This window comes from Brassica rapa, chromosome A05 (genome assembly GCF_000309985.2).
Source record: "Brassica rapa cultivar Chiifu-401-42 chromosome A05, CAAS_Brap_v3.01, whole genome shotgun sequence".
Taxonomy (NCBI): Eukaryota; Viridiplantae; Streptophyta; class Magnoliopsida; order Brassicales; family Brassicaceae; genus Brassica; species Brassica rapa.
In genome coordinates, this window is record NC_024799.2 from 6,560,113 (window position 1) to 6,585,159 (window position 25,047).

Consider the following 25,047-nt stretch of genomic DNA (forward strand, 5'->3'; position numbering starts at 1 on the left):
TAGGCAACGATGGTCAATGTATGTGAATCTTAAGTTAGTAACTGATAATGTTTTTGACCTAAACTCTCATAGACCAAAAGGGTAGAAACAAACGGAAGAATATGTAGTAGATTACTTGGCAAGGAAAGTAATAACGAATACGTAACTGGCATTATAGTTGAATCTAATCTACATAGCAATATTATATACACACAAGTTCGTTTGCTTATAATGATTTTAGTTTTCACTCTTTGTTCTTGGAAGATCGGTCTTTTCTTTGACCACCGAGAATACGTGAAATCTGCAAACCTCTACTAAACGCTTGGTTAAAGAGCATTCTTGTCTGAAACTCAGACACGAACGGGAACCAAGCCAAGAACGCTACCGGAGTGAACAAAAGCAAACCCATCAGAATCTCATAGCCTCGTGCCAGCGTCCGAACCGATGACCATATCCCTAGCCGTTGAATCAGAGGCTTACACGCTTGTGCAATCTATAGGCAAGAAGGGTGTTTTTAATTAGTTAACTAAAGATCATAACCTATTTTCACAAACAAGACAAAGACAAAGATGTCTTACCAGTAACATTCCCCAACCGGTTGGCATGAAAGCGAGCATACAAAGGAGGATGTCTTTAGGTGTTAAGAGACGAAGAGCTATGAAAGTAATGAGGATTGCAAGGAACGTGAGGAACACAAGACCCTTGATGATCCTGAAGAGTAGCTGGAAGTTTGTGCTGAACCGTCTCCTTCCCATACCCAAACCCTGTGATCGGTTTACATTCGGTTTAGTTAACTTTAGCTTTCACTTTAAACCGATTATATATAAAATGAAATGTTACCATACCTTGACAATGAGTAAAATGAACAAGATCACGAACCATGAAGCTCCATATATCTGCCAAAACATCGAAAACTTAGTTTACCACAAACTACAAGATTCATTGTAACATGAGATGAGTTAAGTTTCTCTCACCCACAAACTTTGATTCTCCTGTTTAAAAGTGCTGAGCTGGTACACAAGCCCATACTGAAAGATGAAGAACCGCAAAGCCAAAACAATCTCAAGGATGATACCGCGCTTTCCCGAGTGCCTAAGATGCCCAATCTCCTTCTCCCACCAAGACTCCCAGCTCTTCTCTGGAGGAACACCGATCCCTCCTCGGTTATATATCCACTTGTTCCAGTCCGTCCAATCATCCACAATCTTCTGCCACTCGAAACCAGACGGGTTGAACAAGAACGGAGCAAACAGCCACGTTACCACCATAAACCATATCGAAACGGTGATCAGAATATACGTGACCACGCCTCTATAAGCGTGTCCGAATATCTGATACACCAGGAGTAGTATCATCAGCTCTATGCCCTTCACGAAGTGGCTGCGGGAGTAGAATCTGTAGTTCTCGGCGAACTTGGCGTGGAACACCACGAAGCCACGCCCTGTGCCTCTGTACTCCGCGCCTCCGTGGAACAGCGTTCTGCCGTAGTAATGAGTCTTTGTGCCGAGCTGGAACGTGAAGAAGACTGAAGCGAGCTGTAGCTGCATCAGCACGAAGTCGATCAAGGCGTTGTGGAAGCCTCTCTCGAGTCCAATCTCCATCATCATGGGTAAGGCCATTAAGAAACCGATTTGCACGAAGGATTGAGAAGCGAGGGCTGCTTGAAGAGGCATGTTGGAACGGAAAGCCTTTTGGTTGCTTAAACCTTCTTCAAGACCACTGAGGACGAGGTATAAACGTCCATAGAGGAATACATAGACCGTAAGCACCGTTAACTGTTATAAAGACACAAGTAATGTTTCAGACAGAGATATGTTATACTGATTGTGAGATCAAGTAGAGCAGAGTTTAGACGTACCATGGTACTGAAATAGAACCCAATTGTAGTGAAATAACAAGAAAGCATACGGAAGAAATCGAAACGGTGTCCTAGTCTGTATAAGTCACGGCTTAGAGTTTGCTCTCCGTTTCCGTTAGCTATCTTTGCCTCAAACATTGAAATCTGGTTGAGTCCCACATCTCTCCCTTTACCAACTTGTATGTATTCATGATGTGTCACATTGCCTTCACGTAGAGTAGAGTTGAAACCTGAAAACAAAGTAAAGGTATGAGAAAACGATTAAAGGAAGTAAACGTGTTACCAGAAGAAGGGAGTTGAAGCAAGTGCCTGCAAATATGTCTTCACTTAGGTTGATAACTTTAGAAGCTTTGCAGACACCACCTCTGGTAAGGTGAAACAGCCGATCAAAAACATCCGGATGTCCATAATGGAATCGTACCCTGGAGGAGTTTAAACAAAAGGTCAACTTCGCAATATCCTTCAGAAAAATTCAAAACAGGAGAAAGGAACTTACTTCAAGGGGCTAGCTAGCACCCTCTGTCCAATAGTAACAAAACTGTTCTCCTGATTTGACATAAACCATGCAAGAGAAGAAACACTGCCACAAGTACGAAATGAATTCGTGCGTGAATACCACAGTGGCTCTCTAAATGGGCAGTACAAGAGATCATATTGTGATACCTTCCAGTGAAAATATGCTCTCTAAGTCCAAGTATTGTAGGGGTTCTTACGCCACCATGCTTTTCAAGAAACTCTTGCAGCAAGTTCCTCATTTTGAAAGCTTCCTCCATGTAGTTATCCTGGTTCATGTCTATTGTTTGTAACCCTTCTCCACGAGTAAAAATAATAGCATGATTCTGATTCTCCGGCTTTCCCTCTCCTAGTATTGCAGGTCCTGGTAGCTTAATCCGATAGATGACCTGCAGGAATAAATATAAACTCAATTCTCCAAACCAAAACAACAATGTATACTCATGACCCTTTCTAGTCAGCATACATGGAGTTATTTTGAAGTTTATACCTGGTCTAGTGTTTGCACAGATTCTGAAGAATCCATAGGTTTGGTCTGTGGAGCAGCTTTGACAAGAGCTGAGTAATAAATTTTGTCGTCTGCCCCTTTATAGCTGTCTTTATGTGTCTGCTCAACCTCATCGATATAAGCAACACGCAGAGATGGGTATCTGCCACAAAGAAACAGTTACATTCAACTCAAGCATCCGAGAATGAAAATAACAAAACAACTGAAGAAAACATACGTAGTCATGAGCCTCAATATGTCTTTAGCACGTTGGTCACCAGATCTCTTCTGGATACTATATTGTTGGCACGAAACCACAAAGGTGAACTTCATATCAGCAAGTGCTTGACACTGAGCCCAGAGTGACTTTCCGCTCTTTGATGCATCTTCGCTAGTTAACTCCAGAGCCTTGTACCCTTTCATTAATTCTTAAACAGAACAAAAAGCAGATTCAGGAATGTTTTCACAGGTTCTAAGAGCAGAAGTAATCATAAACAATGTCTCGAGAGGCACCTTCATCCTTTGCCATATCAAGGAAAGCTTGGAGCTCCAAAGCCTTTCGGTAATACATCATGCCTCGCACTGATTTATCAAAATCAGTCACAACATGCATATAGCAAGCACAATATCATAGAGCTAAAACGTGAAGCAGAGTTTGTCTGATGTAAATATTAATACAAAAGACCACATAGTACCAGTTTTGGTCAGTGTTTGGCCTCTGTAAGAAGCCCACAGACGAAGCTCCTCTTCCAAGTCTTCTCTTGCTCTGATTTCTTCCTCGCTGCCACATTTAATTCGTTCCAGAAAGTTTGTCCACTCATCTGAGGTGAACAACAGACTCAGTTGACAGGGTAGAACTCCAGATTACAATTTAAGTGTCACAAGAACAAATGGAAACAAACCTGGAAAGATCTTCTGCAAGTAAAAGAGAATGGAGACTCCATCTTCATTTTGCTTCTCCAAGCCAAAAATGGAGAAAAGAACATCCTCTTGATAGTATGGTGTTAGGACCCTATGGAAAATCAAAAACATAGACACTAAGTTGTTGTAATTACAGAGAAATGTAGCATATGACTGAAACAGAATTTCTTCCTCAGTCCAGAACATTCATCCATACATGCAAATGCAATATATGGCCAAAACTTAGGTTGAAAGAGGATGGAACATACGAAAAAGAAAGCATGTTGCGGATCTTGGGTGCATCTGGCATTTCCATGAATAAGGAGTTTGAAAAGAAAGTAAGACGCCTACGAGCTTCCAAGTTAGATGGTACATCCATAGCAGACTCTTTAACAGTAAGCAAAAGATGAAGCCTCTTGATCTGCGCAATGAAAAGAAGGAAACAAACAAATAACTTAAAAGGTCCTCAGATGCAAAAGAGATCAAATCGATGAATTTAAATGAGAAAAAACTTGCCTTTTCTTTCCATGCTTCTGTTTGAGAGTACACAGGGAACCGAAGTTGGCTGAAATATTTTTTCTGTTGATGAAGAGGAGTCATTACATCGTACTTGACATAAGTTCCATTGTGGGCTGTCTCTAGCAAGCTGTAGAAAGAATAATCTAAATGAGTGTGTCTCAAAGAATATTGACCAAACCATTCAGTAGAAGGCCTAACTCAAATATACTTACCTTGGGACCTCGTAGTCCATTATGTCTCTAGTTACAACTTCTAACATGTTCAACAACACAATAACAATCTGGTCCTTGTCCTCCTCTTTGTTTTCCATCTGTTGCAATTACACCAAATAATTCATGCCAAAGTTGCAGAGGTATTCAACATGGTATTGCTACAAGACTTACCAGATACTCAATTAGTCGAACAAACTGACCATAGAGATCAGGAAGCGCACTCAAGTCCAGCGTCTCTATCAGTGTTTCGTTTGCTATATATTCATCAATCTTGGCAAAGATTTCGTTTATGACCCTGCACAAGACAAATAAATTAGAACAGTAAAATGTATTTTTCCGAGATTAAACAACATTAACTCTACTAAAAAACTCACTGTCTTTCACGTTCCCCAACAACCAAGAAGTTTATGAGATTCCTAAAAGAGGCATAGCACTCTCTAACTGCACAAGTCATGTAACTGTCGATACTCAGTCTCTTTTTCAGTTCACGATCTTTTCCATTGCTATCTTTCGCCATATCCAGAGCTATTGGTATCTACCACATTAATAACAAGAGTAATCAAGATAACAATAAAAAGACAAACGTAAGATCATACTGAAAGACCAAGATCAATGCTCACCTTACTGGCTAGCAGAAACGGTGGCCAGCGGATAAGATCCAGATCAGGGTCAGCCCAATATGGTACAAGAAGGAGTTCCATTTCCCTGCGTATTAATGAACATTAGCACTGAACTCTTCAATCAATAATAGGCTAATAGCAATCATTTTCAGACTGGTAAAAGGAGGAAAAGTCTAAGGCACACTCAACCTATTGCTAATCAAATCCTCTTCTCTGAAACTACTGATGATCTTGTTCCACATCTGAGCAAACCGTGCAGCCTCCTTGTCTTTACTAGATGGAATCTGAAATTGCCAGAACATAACACAACTTCAAACGGAGCTCTATCCAACAGAAGTTATTAACATTATTCATAAAAATACTGGTCCGTATCATGTTTCGTTTGTAAGCAGACCTGATCGAACTTGCGGGAGAAAGTCGCCCTAATCCCTCTCTTCTTTGCAGTTTCGCTTTTCTCATTTGGAACCAAGCAAGCATTAAAGGCCCCTGGTAAGGACTGAAATCTAGACCTCAACATTCCTAGTGTTCGGATCTGCAAATTTAATAAACTTCATCTCAGACATTGTTTATTTTTGTGGGAAACTCAAGATATGTTAGCATGCCACTTCATCATATAATAACTAAGTTCTATTTGCAATATAAACCTCTCCAAGACGTCGAAAAGCTCCATTTAAACCCCCAACAAGAGTTGATACAATTGCGTACCATATCTGGGTGTCCATGAAATAAACCTGTATATGAAAGTTAGCATAGATATATGTAGGGGAAGTATATAAAGGAAGCATATGTTAGAGGAAGCTGTGGCCAACTCACAAGAATGACAGGTGACCAGAGCGCCACCACAACACCCAAATTATTCTTTGCTGAAACAAAAGGAAAAAAAAAAATAGAAAATTATTATGCAATGAACTAATACTGTACCTACACGCTACTAAACATTACCATGAGGGAAAAATTCGTGCCAACGGTACACTGAGATATGAACTCGCATAATATCTTTGGTTGGGACGACAAGAGGTTTAATCTGCTCCAAGAAATGGAAAGTATGAGAAACATATGTATTTAAGGGTTGATAAAAATGTCACTAGAATCATCTCAACAGCTGTTAGTGAAGAGTCTTCATTTATAATATGCTCCTTACATATTGTTCTTGTTATATTAAGAAAAAACACATTCAAGATAACCGCAAAATGTAGTACCTCAGCATAAAAACTGAATGCAAGCTTTGATATCAGAAGGACAACCCAGTACATCGTGTACCTAAATATCATTACCAAAACCTCGTTAGGCAGTGCGTTGTAAGACAATCAAACATTAATTATATTATAACACTAGCATGCAAGTTTTACAGTCTTACTTAAAAAGCGACCATGCACTCTCATGCATACCCCTTCCTATGTATAGCCTCGGCTGCATCACCAAGAAACAGAATCAAGATTAGCGATCTTCTTAAATAGCATTCATGAACTAGCGACTTATTAAGATTTATGAATAAGGTACCTGAGACCACCACATCATCAACATCACTATTTTAATGTCCGACCTTTCAAGATAACGTCGGATGAATGGGAACACGAAGAGCAGCGTAGAGAGCATGTTTGGGGATAAGTAGATAAGAATGACCATGATGAACAGGGAAGGTGAGGAACCGCTGTGTCCCCCCAACCAGTTCTTAATGGTTTCCGCAATACCGGAAGGGCTTCTCCAGCTGTATGCGTAAGTTACTGGCATGAGTACAACCCATACTGCAGCTGCAATTGCCTTCAAGATGAATCTGAGCTTCGCATGAAATGACATGCTATGTCTTGACTTCCAGCTCAGAGCTATATCAAGGACAGCTGAAATTTTGGCAACCAGTTCAGAGAAAGAAAAGAGCATGTCCAGAAATGCAGAAATAGAGAAATTTTTGTACAAGATAGCTACTATGATAGCTACATATGGAAAACTTTAAAGCGGTATGAGTTGACGAATCATTACCTTGTGCAAGCTTTAAAATAGCTGCCGTGATGAAGATGCTCAAAACCTTTAGGAAGACATCACCGTGAAAGATGGCGCCTAAATCGCCTGAGCCGTTCCAAGCAATAATGATCATTGCCTACACAATACATAAATGAATCAAAACTACATGTCATGACAAGAAAGTACAGATTTGGAGACTGTATTTAATGGAAATTACTAGCCCTACCTGCAAAGACAGGATATAGAAACTCCACATTCTATCGAAACTTCTAAAGATATGCCAGAAGGAGCGTATCTCAACAAAGTTAACTTTCCCCATCCATCGATCTCCAGTTTTTGGTTTGTCCTGCAGCATTGTGAACACCAACCATGAAATTCTAGATACACAAAACTTGAGGAAAACAATAGAACACTTCTACCTAACGTATAGCATGACTAGTTGAACTATAATTTGAAGTATAGAACTTGTATGTTTCTTTAACACAGTATACACAAGAAGTTGAAAACAACAAAAGATAATGAGCCTAGTTTCTTCTACCCTTACCTCACCCTTGTCAAGTCGAAGTTCCTCAGCTGTCTGACAAAAGAAATCAGCATCAGCTCGCATAGGCCACCCTAACCGAAAGCACCGAACTGACCTACAAGTTGATAAAACAAAGAGCTGTAAGAGACCTGACATTTTAGAAGGTTACAAGATAATTATGTTCAACGTACCAAAAATACTCATTTAAGTCGTCATAGTTTCTCCATTCAGAATGCTTCGACTTTCCTCCTCTACTTCTCTTTGCTTCCTACAATACACGAATATGATGATATAAAATGGAGGAGAAGACAGCAAAACAAGACAAATGGTCAAGACTGAAGAACCAAGGCAATCAACCTTAGCTATTGTCTTGTATATCGGAGTCACGACTTTCTGCAGGAAAGCTTCATCATCACCACCATATGCTGGTTTTATATGCTCCCCTGTTGTTGGACTAACACTCCCAGCCAACATCCCGTACAATTCAAAAGCCATCTACACAAATTCATACGATGAAAATTTAAACTCAAGTAAGAAAAACTTCCTAGTAAATGTCAAATATGTATTATTAAGTTCTAAATGTTTCATTTTCTTTGTATCCACCATGGGAAAATTTCACATACTCACTAATACTCAACGATGGCTATGGTTTACTTCCTCATCCTTATATCTAATGTTTTGAGCTCTCCGAAGTCCGAAGTTTACTAGTATATAGCTACGTCTAATGTAGTAGCAAAGATCACCAAGAACTGAACTCACATGCTCTTCTCTAAATTCAAAATGTAAGATTTCACTTTCAGGAAAACAAACTAGAGGAGAAGCTGAAGACATACATGGTGATATATATAGCAAAGGCATTCTGGCATGAATCTTAGGTTTGCAGCCTCTCCCCAAATCAAGAGATAGAGTCCCATATAAAGCAGTTTCCGCTGCTGAACCTCTTGTTGAATCGTCGGCAACCTACAAATGAGAAACAATAGAGATGAATATGTAGAAAACTATCTTTTCTATGAAATAAATGAAAACAAAAAATGAGACGTTACAAGAAGAATCCTCACCAGAGACTGCTTTTCCGACCCAAATACTTGCACCACTTTTTGTAGTTTTTGAAAAGTTTCTTCATCACTATAGTCAATGCGCGATCATCCAACTAAAGGCAGACATTGTAAATTAAACCATTAATGCAGATAGGGAGAACCACTGAACAAGACACATAAATTGTAAACTGTGAACTGAAGTTCAAAAGAGAAGATACCTTTGGTTGTTGTTCAGGTCTCGGAAACTGTCGAATGTGGACATTAGCAAGTAACAAAATCAAGTGCTCTCTTTGATTGGCAACGTTATCTTTCTGCCATTTTAAAGGTTTGGATCACAATCAAGCACATGGAGATATTCTCAATCAACTAAAGAAAAACAGGATATTCACCTGAAAACCAAACATAGTTTGAAGCCAGTCTAGCATGTCTTCATCGAGTTTCTTTTTGTGACCTGCTGGCCATGGTAGACCCCTAGTGTTACGAAGTGCGATAACCGTAGCTTGTATCTGTAGAACAGTGTGTAAGTGTTAATTTTTCTGACACAGAACACAACTAAACATAAAATGGAAAAGTTTATCTGGTTAAACCTCAGGAAATCTCATTATAGCCTGATTTTGACTGTCGGGATCAAGTGGAAGAATGTTGTAAGGCACGTAGATTTGGCTTTTTTCTTCAACCTTTGTGTGGGCTTCTAGAATCTACCAGTAAGAAAAAGGATGAACAGGAACGAGTGAGGCAACAATTAAGAGAATATCAAGATGTTTCCTGCATAAGGACATAAGTACTATTAAGATATATATTCACCTCATCAGCCACTTCCACATCTTCAGTCTGATTAACAGCCTTCAAGACTTCAAAGAGAACAGCAGCAGTTTGATAAGCCTTTGTAAGTTGAGCACTACAAGGCCAAAAAGAAAAACATTGTTGCATTAAGACAGAAAACACACATCAAAAGATAAAGAATAAAACATGGTTCCATGAAACACAAACCGATCAGCTTTGTCAGCAGCGTTGAGCAAAGCCTGGATGTATTTCTTGTAGTAATGTTGATAGAAACTCTGCATCTCGCGTGCGTCACTCTTCTGCCTTCCTGCAAGAGTTGTTTCATTCTCCTGCACAAGTTCAACAAAATAAAGTAACTAAACATGACACAAAAAATCATTAAAAAAAGAAACGAAACTCAAGCAGAGTAGTAAAGGAAGTGATGATAGATATTCACCCGTTCTAATCGCTGAAGAAGCGCAGTCTTAAACTGGCGAACACCACGACCACTTGACGTTGGATCAAGCCTGTGTGCCTTCTCAAACGCATAAAACCGACCTGAGAGAAGAAGCATCCTTTCTTAAAAAGATTGTTTAAGAAGAGCAAAGTTTACAGTAGTTCAACTCACATAAGTAAGCAACACGAGGGTTACTAGCTTCTACTTCATTAGCAACACGAAGAATTGGAGCAATCTCCACGAGTGACGATGGCACCACTTCACTGTCCAGCATAGCCTCTCCGAGATTGCCAGCTGTTTGAGTCCGCAGAATTCGCCTCTGCGGCGGAGGCGGATCAGGTCCTCCTCCTCCTCCTCTCCTTTGAGACATCCTCTAAATCCTCCTAAACAACAAATCTGTATGAACTGAACAAAAAAGAGACTGCAGTCAACTAACGATCCGACAGAGAAAAGAAAAAAAAAACAAAACATGAACTGCTTCGGTCTGAAGCAAGATGAGATTCACACCAATCAATAAATTCGATATCTTCGAGAAAGGACGATAAATGCTAAAAAGTTACTTTTTATTAATAAATTGAAAAAGAATCCGAACGGTCTGAAAGTAAAGTAAGCAATAAGATGTGTAAAGCCACAAACTTTATCACTCCCCGAACCTAACTCATCGATCATCCATAGCAAACACACAAGAAAGTTCTGATCTTTACAAGTCTCAAGAGTGTTCAGTGAAACTTTGAATCAGATTCGGGCTCAATCAAGTGTGTCAGTGAAAAACCCAAGTAAAAAGTTTTGACCTTTGAATCAGATTCGGCTCAAGAAATTTACCTGATCGAGAGAGCAGAAAGGGGGAGCTGATTATCGAAACCTAAGATAGCTTCAAGGAGAAGCAAGAACATGCGGTGGAACAAGAGTACAGAGCGACAAGCTATCTATCATCTTCCTTGGGGTAGCATCAGAGAGAGAAAGAGATAGAGAGAGAAAGATATAGAGAACAGATAAAGATTGGGGAAAGCAACGGGAACAAGACAGGCGCCAATGTTATTTTCTTTGTTGCTATTTTTTTATCACTTCTTTTTAATGTTTTGGTGTTGGCGTTTTTATTCTATTTTAACCAATAAGGAATGTCCTCGACATCATCCCCATGCTCCACATGTTCTTGTGCTTTTAATCTTTAGAAGATGCTGGGTCGTTCTCCTATGTATTAATCATGTAATGATAGACTTTTTTTACCAACATATACTTTTTTTTTTGTGGCCAACCACCGATTTATATTTTATAAACCAAATCTCTAAAATGAAAATCGAAAAGGTGAAACAGATATGTTCTATTCTCATCTATTAGATTTCTTTGAATATATTTACTTGTGATTTATTTAGGGAATTATAAGGTAATTTCCTATTTTATATATGTAAAACTTGATAAACAAGTTTGAAATAAATTTAAAACTATTTAATAAACTTTTTAAGAATTATTGTATTTCCTCCAAATCTATCATCATCAATTGAAAATGGAAACTATATATAATCTGTACACGAAATATATAGGCTCACGTATGTTCAAAAAAGAAATATATATGCTCACATGTTTCTTTACATACCATCATACATATGTTGGATACAAATCCAAAACATTTTACATACTTCCTATTTTGAAAACATATTGTAGTAGACGAAATAATATTTAGAAAACATGATATATATATATATAGTAGTTTTTGTTGGTTGTATTTGCTTTTAGATTTTTTTTTTTTTTTGGTATAAATGTTAAGTTGCTTTTAGATTTTGGCACAGTGAACTGATAGAAAACCTTTAGAACTTATACTAAAATTGGCTAACCTATCAATGGACGAAATTTAATACAACGTTATTAAAGTGGACCACGAGCCGTGAAGCTTAGCATGTGTACGGCCGAAGAGTTGCACATTAGTATAAATGCATAATAATGATAGGTGAAGTGAGTGTGTGAAACATGACGAAGATGCAATCACCATTCTTTCATACTCTTCATTTTCTTCTTTTAATAATGATAGCTTGTAATTTATATTTTCTGTGAATTTGATTTTTATATATTACGTGGAAGATTCATCAAACTAGCCACCCTGGTTTAAAATTGAATTTATATGTATAAGATGCAATGCTCAAACTTTTTTAATTAGTTGGGATAAATAGAGAACCATTGTCTTTGATCAACTAACGATTAATCGTAGTATTACTTTTTAAGCTGATATCAATGTCACTATATTAATTAGTTTAAATATGAAAATCTGGTAGCCTTTGAAACCAGGAAAACGATTGCCTAATGAAAAATGGTTTATAATGATCTTACATGTTGACAGGGTGTTCAAAACCTGATATCGTTTATATTTGTAGTTAAGAGTTTTGATCCAATGTCTTCTTATGAAGGATACCTAATGAAAATTATATTCAGCATATATAGAGTGTCATTGGTAATTTTTGGAGTGAAATATAAAAGGTGGAATTGAAAAGAAATAAATAAATAAGAGAGTGAGAGGTTATAATAAGTGTGTGATTCTTTTGTTTAAATAGTAATCAGAATTAATGTAGAGTAAATGAATTTCACCTGATTGGCCATTTCTCAGTTTAAATAAAAGTAATAAATGTTTCAGCTATGTTTTTTTTTCTATGTTTCAGCTATGTTAGTTGCGCCAGAAATGCTATCCAGTCAAAACCATAGTAAAAGTGGAACAGAGAAGGATAAGTAACAATGGATGTGTCAGACTGTCGGTGTAGACGATACAAACTGACATCATAGGTCAAGCATGTCATAGGAAAATTGAGACGAGTATGGATCAAGCTAAATATGCATACACTATTTATCCATATCTTTACTCGGTACGTAAAAACATATTTACATTAAAAATGATTAGAGCCAGTCACCTTTTTTTTTTTTTTTTTTTTGCAACTTAGAGCCAGTCACCTTATAATCTTATATACCCTTGTTTAAATAGAGTTTACTCTTGACAAAAGAAAATAGAGTTTACTCTTTAAAGGGTATGTCTTTTTCCAGTGAATTAAATTCATTTATGGCTAGTAAATTTTGCGGCTATAGTTGCACGCAACTGAAAAAAAATCAGTGACACTTTTATTTGTCAGTCCAGAAAAAAAGAAAAACTTTTTTTATTGTTGAATTCACATGTGTGTGCTTAATTGTTTGTTGTGTTTTTTTTTGTCGGCTTTCTATTATTTTGTCAATAATCGAGAAATGATTCATAATAATACTCTCATTATTATTTATAAATATAATAATTAGTGGTGAAGGCATGGGATAAAATTTCACGTAACAAAGATATCGGATCCGGATGACACTAGCCGAATGATCTATATAATTTTCTATTAAAATCGGTTTGATTACCGGTAACCGGTCACCGGTCTCGCCCGGTCCCTAAAAATACAAAAAAGTTTTATCCTTTTTAGCCAAACTCTCCGCTTTTTAGTACCATCTTCATTTTTTCAATGCCTTAGCTTTTACTATAGACCAAGAATCTTAACTTTCTTGTTTTACAGAAGAAGACTCTCTCCGTCTACCAAAGAAGTGACTCATGGTTCACATTCGAGTTGTCTCTCTGCAGTGTTAACAACGATGAGGATGTGCCTTTTCATAATCAATGACTGGCAAGTGGCTTTCACGAATTTGAACTGTTTCTTGGTAAATTTTGGGCTATATATGTGTTTTTTTTAGATAATGGATGCTTAAATTGTGCTATCTTCTCACCAGGTTGGTTCAAGCTCAGTATCAAGAAACAATGCTACGACCAGTGATCATTTGTTTAATAGAAATGCGGCTCGAGTTGATTGGAGAAATGACAACCCTATCTCAGACATATTGATTGATTCGTTTGGTCGGTTACATACCTACTTGAGGATATCTTTGACAGAACGGTCAAAGATGCAACCTTCGGTGTCAGTAATGTAGGCCGTCTGAAGGCGTGGAGCTTACTCCTAAGCCTCAGTTTCTGTCTCAGTCTGAGATTGTTAGGTTGGCTGGTCTTTTTGTTTCTTGGGTTACCAATATTAGGTTGACCGGTGGCTAGCCTACTTTTAGGAAAGATATCGAAGAGAAGAATTTTGCCAACTGAGAAGTTGACTTAGTGTACGAATCCTTTGGGTCACTTAGTTGGAGTATAAGGGATCATAGGTTCGTTTTCCGTTTGGAGAGTTATGTTCTTCTAAGAAAAATTAATTTAACATGGTTAAAATTTTGCCCTGAGGAATATACGGATCTTTGGGCCTAAAACCTCTTAGTCAGTTGAAAGATACCAAAGCTTAAAGAATCTGGGCTTGATTCGATAAATATGAGCCTGGATACTCTGGTCCTAGCAAAGTTTGAGTTTCTGACTATACCTATAAAGGACAGTTTCCATTTGCTTGCAGTAGAGCGATATTTGATGCTAATGTGTTGTCAACTTGTCATGGAGGGATTGAATGATGATGCGATTTGTGATTTTGTAAAGTTGACACGCAATAATCCTATCAATGTCCGGTTCATAGCGTTTATCCATTTCATGTGGAAATGTTTGGAATGTAAAGAAACTTGTGCCTTACGCACATATCATGTATGATAAAGTGGTAATGTAAAGTTCTTTTAGTGTTTAGCCTTTTTGAGATTAATTCGTTGACCTTTCCTTTGAGCATATTCATCATGATATACTTCTCCAATCGAGCAAAAGGAAAGTTAATATCAATGGCGACCAAAAGAACTATAATATCAATAAAGGATTATACTAAATTATAAACATACTAAATTGTTTTGGAATGTACATGGTACGGCTTAATACTGTATCTACATAGAGTACTGACAAATTTTACATCAATATAACGAATCAATCATTCAAACTGGAAAAGAATACGAAACAAATGTTCCAAAAAATAATAAAATAAGGGGATAACAAATTAGAGACATATGTCTCTAATATAAAATTTAAATAATGATCATATATATGTCTCTAAGATGGTGATTATGATGATGCAGCAGTTGTTGGTACTACATCATCTTGTAAAGAAGGCGAGGCAAGAGAAGAAGACGCGCCATTAGAGGAAGGAGACATCTCGCCACCGGCAGGCATATCCTGAAGCGCCGCCAGAATTCGGCGGATGCTGACGGACCTCGCCGGCCGAAAACTGTAAGCCCTCTTAAAGGGTTTTGATTTGGAGAAAACCCTCGATGACTTAGTGAGGATGAGATACACCAAACCCTGTACCAGAGCGAACAAGACCACCTTCATAAACATCGTTCCCAAGCCTCCTTCCATATGTTGTAATAGATAGAATACTCGATGAGATGATATTAAAAAAAAAACGTTTCTCTTCTTTCTTGGATGTGTGTCAAGATTTGTAGATGTGTTTGAGATTGTAACTCTTAATCATGCAAAAATGTAAATTTATAGAGGGAGATAGCGCCTTGCGTATTTGACCAAAGGCAGAGACGTGGACGTAAGGAACATTTTATCTTACGACCTTATCCGGTCAAAGGAAAGGACACGTTATGTTTTCTCTAGAAAAGTGTCGATGCTCGAACATAACATGAAAAATTCAATATTTTAAAAGTTGACACAAAAAGGTTTGTCATTATAATAATATAAGAAAATTAGGGAAGTGCACTGTGTAACAAAATTGTCATCAATAGACAAAATAACTATTATTTTGTAGTCGTTCAAAAAAAAAATTTGGTGTTGACTACAAAAAGTTGAATAAGTGTTAGAGCATCTTTTATCGAAAATACTTCCTTTGTTTCAGAAAGTAAGATTTTCTAAAATGTTTACGCTTATTAAAAATTCAATAAATATTTATAATTTAATTTTTCTTTTAATTTATTATACACTTTCCAATAATTTTTCACCAATAAAATTTAATCAATTCAAATATTTTCATTTAATATTTCTTAAAAATATAAAAAGTACTTTAAACATATAGAAAATCTATCTTTATGGAAAAAGAAAAAAATCTAAAACATCTTACTTTCAAAAAGAAGGAGTATTTCATAAACTTTTTCAACATTTACTAAGCCAAAATAGTGTAAGTTATTATTTCAAAATATTTAAAACTAACATTAATATGTTTGTGCATTCACACTGATTTGATTCGAAAGGCTCATGTTGAAAAACATCTTTTAGAGATGCTCAAATGGTATCCAATACGGGTAGACTAGCTCATTTTTTGATCGAAAACTAACTTAGACTAGCTCTTTTGGTGTTTAAAACCGTGATAATTTTTTGTAATAAAATCAATGTACAATAGAATGCTTTTAATGTTATATAAAAAAAGAATGATTTTAATCAAAGTAAACATCATTACATAGCCTGGTTTTGAATATATATCAGAATAAAAGAGGGAAAATGTTGCAAAGGTATACGGTTGAATTGATTTTACTTCGAAATAGTATTAAATGAAAAAACATGTGTTGGGATAGAAATAGGAATACCAGTAACTATTCGATACTCTCTCTCTGTTTCTAAATATAATATGTTTTAGATAATATACACTTATTAAGAAAATTACTTTTTACTAAAAAGTATCATTAAAATTATAAACTAAAAACTATTCAACTAATTACAAAATAGAACTATTAAATTTGATTGGATATACTATTTTTGATAAACTTAATATTACCTAGAAAGATGAAAATATCTTATAAATTGGAACATAAAATTTTTTCTAAACATCTTATATTTCGGAACGGAGGGAGTATATGATTGTAATAACATTCATCCTTTCATTCAGGAATAGAACTTTTTATATATTTACAATATAAATCTTTAAACAAGAAATTGATTATTCTACACAATCTATATATATATAAAAATGTTTGTGTCTCTCCTGTGCTGCCACCTAGGATTCCAGGTCAGAAAGTCAGTGATTTTAGACGCGCCACGTGGCAGAACAATCAGTACTCGGCGTTTCATTAAATTCAGACTACTCTAATTGTAAAGCGGTGTTACACAAATGAGATCTGGTAGCGTTCTTTCATCATCATCTAACTGAAACTTAAATTAGGGTTCGTATACTTCATCGATCTCTGAAGCTCTTCAGCAACAATGGTGTTTCGTGATGAAGAGTTAGACGAATCATAAATTAGAAGCTCTGACCGTGTCTTCCATGGCGTCGTTTCGTCTACGGTTCTAAAAATCTGAGCCGTCACGATGGTTTGATTCATTGCTCTAAACAGCCGAATTAACTTCATAGACCGACTTCAAGCGCGATCTGACATTGAATGAGAGTTATCCTCTTCAAGGCGGTGTATCTAAATCTATAAAAAAGGTTAGTTTTCTTATCGATTTGGTATACAATTAGGCTTTACTTCAGATCCAAGAAGGCTCTGCGAAATTATTTTGTAAGCGTTTGATGGTATGGTTCGACGATACATTTTTAGGTTTTAGCTTTCATCCTACTCTGATTATTTTATGAAATCTGATGCAGATTCTTAAAAAGAAACAAGCGTCAGTTCTAAGAATGATTCACTTCTTCTATTCTTGCGAGCGGCTCTAGGTCTCCTCATATGCCTTATTATCTTTTCTGATTGAGCAGTGTGCTTGGTGCTGTTTAAGAACAAAGCCTGCTTAGTTTGTTTCTCATAATACTTATCATAGTGTTGTTAATAAACCTGAAGAGATACTGCTCCTTACATCACGACCTTACCGAACAGTATTATCAACTATATGGTGTCCTCCCATTAGAACTATATCTGTTCTCGCGTGATCCATGTATGTCGTGATATAGTTTAATGTGGGTCACACTTGAGTCATAAGTTTTGTCCGAAGCTTGCAACCCATGTGTTTGTTAAATCATGTTTCTTTTTCATCTCTTTTGTAGACTGCTATTAGTGGGTTACAAGCAAGGAGGCAGTACATGAAGATCATTTGGTCTGTAAGAGTGTTGGAGAAGGCAATAATCAATGGAGACAGAAGATAATATTGCTAGAGGACTCCAGGGAGCCAAGCTCAGGCAGAGGAACATCCTCCAGGTGAAGCATATGAATATTTCTGCAAGACGAGTCAGTGACAAGTATAGGAAACGCTCGAGAGATCTGTAGTGCGGATCCAAGCCATGTTCATGTCTAAAAAAGTTCAAGATAGTTATCGGAGGATGAAGCTCGGAAAGACGCTCATATAAAAATAATGCTTGCCTTTTTTTTCCAATTTTGAACCTCTCAACCACAGCTCATGAAGAAGATCGTAAGGTTGTGGCATTGGGTGAGAAATACAGTTCGTAGGTAACTTATATAATTTTGGAATCTTGTGATTTTTTTCTGCAACGAAAACACTAGACTATTGTGAAATTCTTTCTCCCAGGTAAGCGGAGTGGCATAAATTCTTACGGGTTCTCCTTCTGCCTACAGTCTCCACTACTCACACCGCTGCTGCAAGAGCAGCAGCATCATCATTAGGTATTTACTCATTTGGGTGTTGCTGGAAGAGGAAGTTCTGATGAATGCAACTTCTGCTCAGCAGAGTAGAGTCCTTCAAAGAAACTAGCTCCTGATTCTTCAGACAAAGAAGATGGCAACTCTTCTTGAAGATGAAAAAGGTATAGAAATGTCTATTACTAAGCTTTAGCAGAAGAAACTGAGTAAAATGTTTCGTGTACCCTCATGGATCCTTCAAGACAAGGTTTTCAAGTTCTTATATTGTATTCGGGTTCGTACTTAAACGCTTTTAATCGTTGATACTTGAAACTTTTTTTTTTGTTGGGGTGAAATGTGAATGAAACTTTCTTTTTTTTGTGTACATGATTTATCTTTGAAACGTCGCAGATTACAGAGGAACTGAGTCTATATACATACCTATTCTTGACCAATCACCACAGCGAGATGCTTATTTTATATACATCAAGAATAGTGTACTTGATTTTTCAAGAATAGGTATTCATAACAATTCTTTTTGTGTACATGATTTTATATACATCGAGATGCTTATTTTGTTTCTCATAATACTTATAATAGTGTTGTTAATAAACTCTTCAGGTATACTGCTCCTTTAATTATGAGACAAATCAAGATGAAGAACAATCCATATTCTGTTCCTTACATTACGACCTTTTCTGCTGATAACATATTTCTACAAATTTTGTTTTGAAAGAAATTATCAGATGAGAGAATTCAAACAAATCCAGTTTTTGTTTTCATTTTCGATACTTCTTGCATAATCTCTATTTTGATTATGTGCAAGCTATCCATGCAATTCATTTGGTTTAATAAAAGTGATTATGTCTTTGGTTCTCAACATAAAACAAACAATGAGAATATTGTACACTAATGGGACATGGACTGCCTAAACATACACATTGTTAGTATATGCATTACCTTCTGACGCAAGTAAACTTGGTAAGGTCCCTTACCACTATGAAACCATTTGCCATCTTGGATGTTTAGACAAAGTATCAACAACACTACAATACTATCTGAAAAAGTTATGTTTCTTTGACAAATATCACTCTTTCTACGATGAAGGTGAACATGGCCTTTTAAGAAGAACTAATAATAATAAGCTGACAGCAATTATTCTTTTTCCTGGATAAGGCCCAAACTCTTTCTACAAACAAAATTATTAAAATAAACTTACTAATTTTTGCAAACCCATAACACAAAAACAATAACCTCCCCAATTATGGACTGGAAGTTTTAAAAAGCCAACAACTTCAACACCATCAAAAGTCCACGCAGCTTATCAAATATGTCACCTCAACGCTTCTTCTCCAAACTAAACTGTTTTCATAAATCAAATTGACCAATATTGTATACAATAAACCAGAGCAAACAAAATAACTCATCGCATTTAATTCTTTTGTAAGTTCATTTCCTGGAATCAACTCTTCCCGCGTAATACTATTATCATATGCATTATTTCCAAATGCAAATAAAACATACAACAATCAGAGCTTTGGGAATTCTTAGAATCCTCGACACAATGATACAAATATCTTACATGATCTTTTAACCGCAAGGCAACCAAAGTTGCCTCATACTTAAAACTAATCGTAACTTCCTTCATTTTATTATTGAACACACTCATAAAAACATAACTAAAATATCTAACAATGCGAAGTTCACAATTTATTTGTAATATCCTATAAAATAAAACATTAAAATCAATAGGAGATTAAAAAATGTCCTACCTAATAATGATTTCACAATTCTGTTGGAACGGAAATAACTCAAAATCTGAAACCATATACCTACAACCCAACACAATTAGTTCGAAGACCCAAAGAAAATTAGTAAACAGCCCAAACATCATACCACGCGTTATGCTCAATGTCAACTCAACTTTCACACTCTACCAAATTAGACATAATGTTACAAAGATCTACAATTATATTTTTAAATCATTTTGTCAATCGCTATTTATTTGTTGAATCAATTTGGTTATTCATTTTACAATATTTTACATCAAAACTTATATAAGTAAGATAAAGGAATATTTAGATAATGGGTCCGATTAGTTGAAGCTTTTTTTGTCTAAAAATAAAAAAAAATTTAAACAGCTGATTTAAGAAAAAAACAAAACATAAAAATAAGGAGAGTGTCCATTAAACTATTTGGATGCTAACTGGAAACAAAATTCATAAACATATTTAAGTGAAATGAAATATTTATACAGTTCAACCAATTAAACATCATAACTAAAAAACATAAAAATAAGGAGAGTGTCCATTAAACTATTTGGATGCTAACTGGAAACAAAATTCATAAACATATTTAAGTGAAATGAAATATTTATACAGTTCAACCAATTAAACATCATAACTAAAAATTATATATTTTTTTATTCTACTCATCACCTTATATATAATTTATAATAACAAAAAAAATAGAAATTAAAATTTTTGAAATGCGTAAAACAAAAACAGTGAATATTTTAAAATGATTTTATAATTGTTTGCCTACTTATATTTTTTATAATATATTATAATATTATAAATAAAATAAACATACTAAATATATAATCAATATTTAAATTTAAACAAAAATCCCGGGCGTAGCCTGGGCTGGCCCTAGTTAATATTATAAATGATAAATTTAGCTATTTATATTGATAATCCCTTATATATTAAAAGAGAAGCATTGTAATAAATGCATTCACATTATAATAGACACGTGGCAGCTTCACAATGATTTGATAATAAATATGCTAACGCGTTCACACTATAATCATAAATGTGTTCACACTACGTACTTTGTGATTTTTTTTAATATAAAACTCACATACATAGTTCCAATAAAACTCTAGATTTTTCGGTTCGAATAAAAATAGATAACGAATCAAAAGCTAAACTATATATATATTATTTTTATTGTTTACGGATAAAATTAAGCAAAATATTCATAAATTTTGATTCGATTTGTTATCCGTTTTGATTTGAACCAAAAAATCTTGATATTTGAAACTCTACGAAACAAATCAAATACTAAAATACAATATCCAAAAAAGAAACAAATCACTAATACCAATATTTTTAGGAACATATATCTAATTTGATATGTTATATGCATATATATACATATATGAAAAGAATTATATATATATGTTATATATATTATACTTTATATCAGTTTTACAATATAAATTTATTATATTAGGTACTAGAATTAAAAGGTTATATAATGTTTTATTTTTGTAATAAAATGTTATTATTAAATTATTTTTAAAATTTTATTTTATTTACAATCAAATCGAATATTCTTTAAAATTGTAAAACATTTCGGATATCCGAGTCACCGAATATCTAGGTGGCTAAAAATCGAATCGACAAAAATGCTTCCAAATATCTAGATACTTGATATGTGTCCACCCCTATTTACGAATGTAATTTTATTTTCTTTTGATGAAAAAATGACCAATGTCAAGGTCTTTTTTATTTTAAATAAATTTTAATTTTATCTTTCATGTATTATTCTAAACAAAAATATCATTTAATATTAATTAACAATATCTTTATATATTTTCAACTATTTTTATATACTTTTTACATAAATATACATGTGCACCTTGATGTGAGCATCTTATAACTAAGTATTCACCACAGCTGAAGTATCTAATTTTTTTGAAAGTTGAAATATTTTTTCTTAATGTTTCTTTCACTATTGACCAAATTGTAGTTAAATGATTTTTCTTAATAATTTTCTTTTTTTTTTCTTAAACTATTATCTGTTTAAAAACTATAATATGAAACTATTGGTTCGACATGATGACTATCTAAACTTCATAATATGAAAATAAACATATAATATTAATTTTAGGTTTTTATCCGAAAAAACCTAAAAATCAAATGTTTTAACCGAATAAACTAAAATGAATATTAATTTAAAATAATAGTTATATTTTAGAAGATTAAAAACAAAAAAAACGTAAAACCTAACTAATATCCAGATTAAACAGATTTATTGCCTTTTTTATTAAAAATAACGAAACTAATAATCACATCCCGCGCAAGGCGCGGGTTATTACCTAGTGGTAATTAAAAATACAACAATGGCATATATTAAATAGCAAGTAACTTTAAATTTCAGAATACATAGAGTAGCACAGTTAAAGATAAACACAACAAAGACTAAGACCAAGATCATCAAAATATTGTCAAAGCAAGAAATAAAGCAAAGGATAGATTCTTAACATCGGTATTGATAATTACGCTTTTGCAAAATCCTTGTTTGTTCGCCTTCCATAAATGAACGAATATGCGGGTTATGTATAGAACTCAAGTCCAGCAGTAAGATTTTGTTTTCTTCTCCAATTTCTTTCAGTGCGTAAGTTTTGCTTTGAATATCCAGAAACTGTTGTCTTTGTTCGTTTGTCTTCTTCAATTGCTCTAGAAGTTGTTTGTTTCCTTCTTCTATAGTATTAATAAGAAAAGATTTTTGATCAACATTTTCTCTTTTCAATTTGGATTCTTCAGACACAATTGGTTCTTGAGGTGGGCATTCCTCAAAAATTTCACCATCGTCTTCCAAGGCACATAAAATCTGGATTCTTTCAATGATCTTTGTGTGGGCTTCCATAACCTACCACCAAGAAATAAAAATGAGAAACTAGTGAGCCAATAATTTGATATTCAAGGATGCGTCATTAAAATCTTGCCTTAAGACCTATAAGAACCAACAAAAGTGAAAGATTTAACAAGAAATAATCTACTATCAGATTCACCTCATCAGCCACTTCCACTTTTAACGACTTCAAGACTTCAAGGAAAATAGCGTCAGTTTGATATGCCTTTTTGAGTTGAGCACTACAAGGATAACAAATGTTGTATAAATGAATGAAACTAAAACACAGAAAGATAAGACTCCAATAGAGATAAACCGCAGATCCGAGCGAACACTTCCATGAAACACGTACCGGTCAGCTTTGTCAGCAGCGTCTAGCAAAGGCTGAATATATGTCTTGTTGTAGTGTTGATAAAAGCTTTGCATTTCGCAAGCATCACTACCCTTCTGCCTATCTGCACGAAGTGTTTCATCCTGATCCTGTCAAAGTTGAAAAAAATATGGTAAAGTGACACATAATCCCCACCTTGCAGCAACGATATTATTGGCAAGACAACAGCAAAATGAAGCTCAATCAAAGTATATATTAAAGTGATGATACATGTTCTAAGCGTCGAAGAAGCGCAGTCTTGAACTGGCGAACACCACGACGACTTGATGTGGGATCAATCTTGCATGCCTTCTCAAAAGCATAAAACCGACCTGAGAAAAAAACAACCAAGGAAACTTTTTAAAACTCTTTTGACCAATGATCAATCGCATCATTAGGAAATTTTTTTACATTAGTTCAACTCACATAAGTAAGCAACACGAGGGTTACTAGCTTCTACATCATTGGCTAAACGAAGGATTGGTGCTACCTCCACAAGAGATGATGGCACCACTTCACTCTCCAGATTAGCCATTCCGAGTTATCTGCGGTTTGAGATATCTTAATTCTAAATCCTCCCAAAAAGTCTTTTACATCACCATCAAGGACAAAATTAAAGAACTATATGAGCTAAAACAAAAGAGTTAAATGTAAGCTCATACAAGTGAAAAGACAGAGTCTGCCACTAAATAGCGATCGGAAAAGAGAAAACGAAACATGGATTGCTTAATTCCGAAGGAAGATGTGATAAGTCTATAATAAATCGATATCATGAAAAAGGAGTAAAAAATTGCATCTATTAGTTAAGAGAAAAAAAAAGAATCGAACAGACGAAAATAAAGTTAGCATAAGACGTGTAAAGCACAAACTTTATAACGAAACCTAGTCACCCAACACCTTGTTTCACAAGCATCTTTAACTATTCATAGCGAGACACAAGAAAAGCCTGTATTAACTAAAGTTAACCTTTAAATAAGTTTCGGACTAGTCACGAAGCAAAGGAAAAAAAAAAAAGAGCAAAGACATAGGCTTCCGAATAAAAAAGAACTATGGGCAAACCAAAGAGATTAGTGATTACCTGAACGAGAGAAGGACAAAGAAATGTATGGTCAAACTGCGATCGAACAAGAACATAACGACGTGAAAAATATAGAGAGAAGACAGTCTGGCGCCGATGTTTTAAGTCTTTAAACGTATTGTTGCAACATTTTTATTTCAACCAATCTGGGAATGTCAACGACATCACTGGTCCATGTTCCGATGTCAACACTATTAATTTTTTTAGAATGACAAACATTTATTATTCTCATTGATATAATTGAACATGCATGAAGCCATGAACTATATAATGAGTCAATTAGCCATCTTTTCTTTCAATGTTCCTTTGCGGCTGCTACTTGGACTCGTTTTTTATGGCAGGTACATGGCGTCTCCTCAGACTTCGTTAGCAGCGATCGTTCAGCTCTGTCAGCAGATACAGGGCCCCCAGGCTCCTTCTGCAGTAGCAGTCCTGAAGCTCCTCAATCAAGTCATCAACTACTTTCTTTGGCGTGAGCGGAATGCCCGCATCTTCAAAAGCTTATCTTTTACTCAAGAGGCGTTCTTCCGAGTGGTGGATCGTGCTATGCAAGATAGGCTTCTGTCACTGTCTCGACCCACGGTGTCTGCTCCCTCCCCGACGTTGCTTGAGCTGTACTTTTGGTTCCTATCCCCTTATAGTTAATGCTCTCCCTTGTTCCTTGATCCATTGCTCTCTTGCTCACTCTCTCTTCTCTCTTAACTTTCTTTGTAATAAGTTGTGTCCCACAACAATGTACTCTAAAAAACGGTATAACTTTTAACATTTAGACCAAAAAAA

General features: G+C 35.3%; 2 protein-coding genes across 4 annotated transcripts; both read right to left on the reverse strand.

Moving 5' to 3' along the window:
• Positions 1 to 84: 84 nt before the first annotated feature.
• Positions 85 to 24,078, reverse strand: LOC103867676 (callose synthase 2). 3 transcript variants are annotated; one of them, XM_009145775.3, is made up of 42 exons: positions 10,649 to 10,906; positions 9,998 to 10,231; positions 9,827 to 9,927; positions 9,598 to 9,719; positions 9,412 to 9,505; positions 9,195 to 9,305; positions 8,997 to 9,113; positions 8,826 to 8,918; positions 8,629 to 8,720; positions 8,404 to 8,530; positions 7,928 to 8,065; positions 7,762 to 7,838; positions 7,592 to 7,685; positions 7,274 to 7,393; positions 7,066 to 7,183; positions 6,589 to 6,926; positions 6,446 to 6,498; positions 6,288 to 6,348; positions 6,031 to 6,112; positions 5,902 to 5,951; positions 5,733 to 5,819; positions 5,483 to 5,620; positions 5,278 to 5,372; positions 5,089 to 5,173; positions 4,843 to 5,003; positions 4,640 to 4,763; positions 4,469 to 4,566; positions 4,254 to 4,383; positions 4,007 to 4,158; positions 3,740 to 3,849; positions 3,533 to 3,658; positions 3,351 to 3,419; positions 3,076 to 3,265; positions 2,841 to 3,000; positions 2,501 to 2,739; positions 2,334 to 2,417; positions 2,147 to 2,259; positions 1,838 to 2,067; positions 954 to 1,754; positions 825 to 875; positions 558 to 743; positions 85 to 472 (listed from the first exon to the last, which is right to left on the reverse strand). In XM_009145775.3, exons 2-42 carry the CDS (start codon positions 10,194 to 10,196, stop codon positions 224 to 226), a joined length of 5,865 nt encoding a protein of 1,954 aa, XP_009144023.2. In that variant the 5' UTR covers positions 10,197 to 10,231; positions 10,649 to 10,906; the 3' UTR covers positions 85 to 223. The 3 variants fall into 3 exon arrangements, with proteins under 3 accessions (XP_009144023.2, XP_009144026.2, XP_009144025.2); XM_009145778.3 differs by lacking the exons at positions 9,998 to 10,231; positions 10,649 to 10,906 and adding an exon at positions 23,616 to 24,078 and having other exon boundaries at positions 224 to 472; XM_009145777.3 differs by lacking the exons at positions 9,598 to 9,719; positions 9,827 to 9,927; positions 9,998 to 10,231; positions 10,649 to 10,906 and adding exons at positions 23,172 to 23,299; positions 23,421 to 23,521; positions 23,616 to 24,078 and having other exon boundaries at positions 224 to 472.
• Positions 11,538 to 20,873, reverse strand: LOC103867678. Its single transcript, XM_033291851.1, has one exon. It carries the CDS (start codon positions 15,090 to 15,092, stop codon positions 14,799 to 14,801), a length of 294 nt encoding a protein of 97 aa, XP_033147742.1. The 5' UTR covers positions 15,093 to 20,873; the 3' UTR covers positions 11,538 to 14,798.
• Positions 24,079 to 25,047: the final 969 nt, after the last annotated feature.